This window comes from Grampus griseus (assembly GCF_964374135.1).
Source record: "Grampus griseus genome assembly, chromosome: 7".
Lineage (NCBI taxonomy): Eukaryota > Metazoa > Chordata > Mammalia > Artiodactyla > Delphinidae > Grampus > Grampus griseus.
Window position 1 is genome coordinate 8,094,919 of NC_139001.1, and position 6,481 is coordinate 8,101,399.

Genomic DNA, 6,481 nt, shown 5'->3' on the forward strand with positions numbered 1-6,481 from the left:
TTCCAGGCTCCAACCCTGCGGTTTCAACCCTCCCTGACCCCTGGAGAAGGCATACCACACACCATGGGTGCTTGCAGGGAGCTTCAGCCCATGAAGCTCATCTGTGGGCCCCAGAAGTTTCTTAGAGTGCTCTGAACAGTCACCTCTCTCCCTGAGGGCCTGAGTTTGAGGTCACACTTCGTTTGCTCTGACTCACTGCTTACCTGTCTATCAAAACAGCTCACCTACCACCCCTGTGTTTAAGAGGTAGGGTGCTGCCCCCTGCTGCCCCACCCCACCAGACACCAAGGTATTTGTTTCTCCTGGAGGCCAGAGTTTGGAAAACGAGGGCAAGGCTGCATTATTGCCCTGGAACTATATCCTAAGGGACCAGAAGGTACCACATGTCACCACCAGGGGGAGCCATTCTGTGGCCAGGAAAATCCAGTAAGGCCTTTGAGGTGAAGGACCAGCTACCAGCTGCCCACACTGGGAGGTGGCATCTCTGGGATCTTTGGCCCTGGGCTCACACACACCCCACCCCACCCCCTGGTTCCACAGAGGGCAGCCCCACTCATAGCCCGTTCCCCCAGAGTGCCTGGAGATGTATACACCTCCTGCCAGGGCAACCGGGTTAACGTGGCAGCACCCAATGACAGGGTCCTGAGAAGAGGCTCCCAGTACAAATCAGTAGGAGGGGACTAACCTGGTAAGTGGCTCCCCTTCCAGCCCAAAGCCCCAGCGGTCCCACCACATCCCACCAGCCAACTGCAGCTCAGTCTTAGACTAGCATGGCCACCCACCAGACCCTGCTGCCCAAGGGGCACATCTCCCCGCCCCCCCCGACTGGTGTCTTCAAATCCACTGTCCCCAGGAAGGACAGCTGGGCCAGAGCTCAAGATCCTCCCCTCTTCTCCTTGCCCCCGAAACCGAAAGAAGAAAAACAGAAACCAGAAGAAACCAAAACAGAAAAACCAGGCTTGAGACAGCTTTGTTAGAACAACTCAGCAAAATAAAATTCCGGTTTATTGTTGGACAACATTGTTTCACACATACATCAAACAGGCCAAAAAAAATAAACAGCAACTTCATAGACAAAAAAAGGAAAAAAAAGAAACCTTTTATCTTTGGCCTTTTTAACCATCTCATACAAACCAACTACTTATAGTACAGCTAAGTACATACACAAAAAAAGTTACTGGAATGCTCGGAATAAGATTGTTTTTTTGTTGTTGTTTTTGCTTTTTTTACAAGGTTTTTTTTCTCCTTTGAGATTATAATGAACATGGTCACACCACAAGTAAAGTCAGAAGTAGGACAGAGAACGCTCCGAAGGCTGGTTTGGTCATCCGAGATCATTAAAAATGGCTGACCCCCTAACAATATGTACAAAAATATAAAATGTAAATAAAAAATACAAACAAATTTTCCTTTTTAAAGTACTTTAAGAAAAAAAGCAGGGCCTTGGAAGTTTTGGTTCTTTTTCCCTCCCCTGTTGCAAATTCGCGTTGTGGTTTTGGTTGGGTGGTGGAGAGCGCGTGTCATCTGCGGTGGCACTGCCCGCAGTGGGCGGGCGGGCAGGCGGGACTCTCTACTCGAAGGTGACCACGTTTAGATTCTGAGACGGGAAGTGGAGGGTGAATAGGTCACGGTGGCCTTTTAAGTTTAACTTTTCCTTTTTTGCTGTCTAGTCATCCTCATCGGTCTTCTGCTTCTTGGTGTCAACATCGTCATCCTGGGAAGGGAAAGATGGTCAAGGTCCCTTTTCAACCCACCGGGCCCACCCACCAACTGCCTCAGCTCCTGCTGGCAGAGCCAAGACAGGCACAAGCAGCCCCAGAGGCCTCCGGGAGGCTGGGCCCATGTTCCTTCCTGTTCCTGCTCAAGATGAGAAGGGAACCACTCGGGACCACCCACCACACCAACTACAACTACTCAAGTCCCATCAGCCCCTCCAGTTTTAGTGCCTCAGATCCCAACCCTCTCACCGCGTCAAGCCAGACCAGACCCACCTCGTCATCTTCAGCTGCCCGTTTGCCTGTAGCGGCCTCAGCCTCCTCATCTTCATCTCCATCCTCTTCCTCACCTGGAGAGAATGAAGCCCAGGTAAAGCACTCTGCCTTCCTTCGCCAACCAGGGAGGGTCTTGGTGTTCTCCCACGCAGTGGCAGCCAGAAACAGGGAGGGGACAACAAAACTACAGCTCCTTGGGCAAGCTCCCAGTAACAGTCTTGGCAGGATGGAGTGCCCCTGATCCGTCTCTGCTGCCTGACAAACTGGGCCGTCAGGGTACCCACACTGCCCATTTCAGATATCTTGTCTCCAGAGAAATGAAGGCGCAAGCAAAAGCCAGAGAAGCCGACCAACCGATCAGTGTGTGGACGGCACTCTCCAGTGGGAGTGTGACCGTGGTGTTTGGGGCACAGCTCCACACCACTAACCTAAAGCAAGGAAAAAGAGGCCAGCTCTGCGGGTGCAAGCCCCGTCGTAGGTGGTCCATTCGATCTGCCCCCCTGCGGGGAGCCCCCAATCCCTCCCCACTTGCTAGAGGACAGAAAAAGGTACCCCCCCAAAAAGAGACAAAACTACTCACCATCACCTTCCTCCTCCTCCTCCTCTTCCTCCCCACCTTCCTCCTCTTCTTCATCTACCTCATTGTCGGCCTCCTGCTCCCCATTTTCCTCGTTCTCCTCGACAGAAAACAGACCAGCTTACAGATGAGGACAGAACATCACTCTGCCCCATCCCTTCTTCCAGACCCTGCCCAATGCTTCTACAGACCAGACCACCTAAGACACGCCCCCTGAAGCTCCACCGAGAGATCCTGACACGTAGCTGTCCAAGGCCTCAGCCCCCCCCCCCGCCCCCGGATTAAGCCCAAAGTCTAAGTAAGGAATCTTAGCCAGGAGCTGCTACGGGGTCATGTCCAAGGTAGACACTCACAGCATTTCCGTTAGCAGGTGCCTCTCTCCCATTCTCCGCCTCCTCCACAACTTCCTTCTTCTCTTTTAAGTCCTTCAAAACGGAAAAGGAAGCCAGTCAGTCTTTTGGGCAACCCAGGGCTGCCAAAGGAGCCCAGGTCTTCAAGTACGAAGGATGCGGTGCTGATCTGGATGGCCAAAGCTAAAAACTGAATGTTACAGGTGGACGGAGCACAGGATACCGAGTGTCTATGGTCAGGATTTCGTCCTACTTCTCAACCCTTAAAAACAAACACACTTTAAAAAAAGGGGCCCACCACGGCTGTTCCCCCTGCGGCTTTACTCATGCTCCTTAGGAAAGGAGCCATGTGGCACCACAGCCCGAAACCTGTCTGGCCGGGCGAACGAGCCTGGGAACACTTCACTCACACTCATCACGTACTTGTTTCCAACCAGAGGGAACTCCGCCTCTCACAAATCCTTCTTGGAAGACACCAGGTATGTGCCGTAAATAAATAAGGCAATGGGGGGGAGGGCCCTGACACTGCGGGAGGACTCCCGTGGGTGGACTAGCCTGGGAAGGGGATGGGAGGGAGCTAACCGGCAAAACCGGGGCAGCAGCCTCGCCAGCCAGAAGCCCCGCAGCCGAGCTCGAGCTCCAAGCCCTCGGCAGCGCAGGACCTGGCAAGCGCACGGGTTTTTTTTTTTTTATCTGAAGGAACCGGAATCCCACCAATCCCTCCATACCCAACAGCTGTCCCAGGAGGTGGCAGACCGATGCCTGGAAATGGGCGCGGTCTCAGAGGACGCTCTCCTCCTGGGCCCGAGAGAGGCCTTTGGGCACTCAGAGGCGCGCCGCCCGCAGCACCCTATTTCCGTCCCTGCCTCTCTCGCCCGTCCGCGGGTCAGCTCTGTGTCCGTCGGACCGCGCCTCGCAAGGCGGCCACGGCCCGGGTTCCAAAGGGCAGCGCCGCCGCGGACACTCCGAAACCCCTTAACTTTTTCAGTGCGGCAGACTCCGCCGCCATCACAGACGTCGAGCGGCGCGCGAGCGGAAGGCGCTCAGCCGCCGTCCTGCGAACAGCCCCCGGGCACCTGCCGGCCCCGTCCTCCAGCTTCTCCCCGTGCAGTCCACAGCGGACCCCGGCGCCGCCCGCTCCCGCCCCCTGGTGGCCGGAGCCCCGGGGAGCTGTGGGGGCGGGGAGGTCGCGGCGCGCAGGCGCGCACCCCCGCCCGGCGGGTTTTGCGCGCGGGCCTCTGCACGCACCCCGCGCGCGGAGCACGTGGCCCGGAGCCGCCGAGTGCGCCCCTGACCCCGGAGACCCAGCGCCCGCGGGCGGCACTGGCACCGCCGAGCGCGCACCAGTTGGTCTGCTGTCTTTCCCGGCCTCTGGACGCCCCCGCCGCCTCCCCGCGCAGACCTAGATGCGAGGTATCTAAGTCTCTGCATTTGGCGGGCAAAGTCCCGCGGGAGGCTGCCCCGAAGTCCGCGGGGCCTTTTCAGTCCCACAGCCCGAGGCCGTCGGAGACGCACTCCACAGGGCTATATTGCTCTTAAGGGGAAATCACCTTAGAGGAAAACGAAAGCCCGCGTTGGGTAGGGCTGACCCTCCCCTCCGAACTAGTTCCCCGGCTGGGCCCAGTGAGGGCCGGAGGGAGCCCCTGCGGAGATCCGGGTCCCAATCTCCGCTCCTTCGGGGGAGTCGCTCCTGGGAAAGAACCAGAGGTGACGCCAGGGGTACAGGGGTTAAGGAGACGCCAAGGTGACTCGCGCCCGTCCCTGCAGGGGGGCACGACAGTGGCGCGGACAAGGGCCGAAGGATAAAAAAGCGATCCCTCCTGAAAGTACCGTGGTCCCGCCGAGGGCGGAGACACTCCCCGGGGCAGGCAGCGGGACCGATGCGGCGCGCAGGAGCGGAGCTGCGCCAAACGCGCAGGGCCTCAAAACCGAGGGCAGTGAACCCGCAGCACCGGGCCGCAACAGCCTCTGGTGCCCGGTTCGACTCCGCAACAAGCCAGTCGCGGCCGCAGCTTTTGTTCGCCCGCGTAGCCTCCGGAGCAGCCGCAAATACGGTGCCCCCGGGCAGCCGCGGGGGGCGCCCATCATCGCCCCGGCGCGCCGCTCCTTCACTTTCCATTTCCTCCCCTCCGGCGCGTGGGCTCGCCTCCTCCTCAGTCAAGCCCGGTATTGCTGGAGAATTATTGAAGCTGGGCGGCTGCTCCCGGCACACTGCCCCCAACCCCGGACGCCCACCCCCACCTCCCCGAGGGCACCCAGGGCGGAGAAGACCTTCACACCTCCGCGGAGACAACCGACGTCGCGGCCCGCCGGCCCGCCGCCCCACTCCGCCTTATCAGAGCTTAGTCCAGATAAGCCTCTTCGGACCCACTACAAGGCGCGAAACGCGGCGGTCCGGCGCCGAACAAAGAGCAGCGCCACCGGCGGGCGCTCGCCGCGGAGCCGCCACTTCCCGCAGCCGGTCTGCGCCCGCACACGCGCCCCCCCCAGCACTTCCGATTCCAAACGCGCCGGAGTTTCAAAGTTATTTCCGTGCGCCCCGCGGGCCGACGACCCCCAGCCCGGCCCCTATCCTCCCGCCGCCACTCAGACGAGTCCCAAACAAGTTTCGAGAGCCGTGGAGCAGCCTCCCCTCGAGCCTCTCAGCCTCCGCGCCAGCCCCTCCGGGTCCCTGAGGGGCCCCGGCCCACTCCCCGACGGGCATCACGTTTGCCCGCGGTGCTTCCCGCCCCCTCCCCCGCAAGCACAAAGAGTGGGCTGCCTGGGGGCCTAGGCTGGGGGCGGGCGGGCTCCCCGCAGAAGGGAGCAACAGCGGGCTCGGGGTACCCAGGTGCCGCGCGCCAAACACCGCTCCGGTGGTGGCGGCGCGCGAACCCCAAAGGGGCGGGCGGCGTCTAACCTCACCTTGGTGGTGATTTCGGAGCTGGTGTCCACGGCCGCGTCTGACATGATGGGGCACGCCGGTGATCCGATGCACGGATTGAAAAGAAAGCGGGAATTCGACGACTCTGGCGATAAAGCTGCCGGAGTCCGCGGCGGCGGAGGAGGCGCGCGGCGGAGGTGGCTGCGGCGAGCGCGGAGCCGGACACAGGAACAATGCAAAGATGGCTTTTCAGAGCAGCCAGTGGAGAACTCACGCGGCGCCAGAACCTTTAATATAGATTAGTGGGCGGCGCTCGGCCTCCCTTGCCCGAATGCTATTGGCTTGCAGCAGGGAGCGGGCGCTCACTCATTGGCTCGATTCCGAACAATGGGCAAGCGTGCTTAAAGCGGCAGTGCCCTCGTGCGTCCCGCGCTGCGCAGTCGCCGACCGTACTGTCATTCAAGGCCCGAGTTTGCTGGGTCTCGTCGGCACCAACGCCGTGGGGGAGGGGCGCGCGCTCGCGCTCGGGGCACGCGCTCCCGCCGCTGTTTTGCTTGGGGCTGCTGACGCAGAAAGCCAAAGCGCGGCAAAGCTGCGCGCCCAGCCCCCGGTCCTCACCCCTCCCCGCGCTTGCTCGGAAGAAGTGGGGGAGGAAAGAGGAGGAGGCTGCCGGCCCACACGACGGCTGCCAGCGAGGGGG

At 60.3% G+C, this 6,481-nt stretch overlaps 1 protein-coding gene across 2 annotated transcripts; it reads right to left on the minus strand.

Moving 5' to 3' along the window:
- Positions 1-969: 969 nt before the first annotated feature.
- Positions 970-6,055, minus strand: PTMA (prothymosin alpha). Of its 2 annotated transcripts, none has more exons than XM_082658365.1 (5): positions 5,823-6,055; positions 2,922-2,993; positions 2,572-2,668; positions 1,992-2,065; positions 970-1,714 (listed from the first exon to the last, which is right to left on the minus strand). In XM_082658365.1, exons 1-5 carry the CDS (start codon positions 5,865-5,867, stop codon positions 1,667-1,669), a joined length of 336 nt encoding a protein of 111 aa, XP_082514491.1. In that variant the 5' UTR covers positions 5,868-6,055; the 3' UTR covers positions 970-1,666. The 2 variants fall into 2 exon arrangements, with proteins under 2 accessions (XP_082514491.1, XP_082514490.1); XM_082658364.1 differs by having other exon boundaries at positions 2,572-2,665; positions 5,823-6,040.
- Positions 6,056-6,481: the final 426 nt, after the last annotated feature.

Coding starts and splice junctions, on each gene's coding strand:
- PTMA (XM_082658365.1), bottom strand. CDS start 5,867: ATGTCAGACGCGGCCGTGGACACCAGCTCCGAAATCACCACCAAG. Junction 2,669..2,921: donor CACCTGCTAACGGAAATGCT/GTGAGTGTCTAC, acceptor TTTTCTGTCGAG/GAGAACGAGGAAAATGGGGA. Junction 2,066..2,571: donor GGAGGAGGAGGAAGGTGATG/GTGAGTAGTTTT, acceptor CATTCTCTCCAG/GTGAGGAAGAGGATGGAGAT.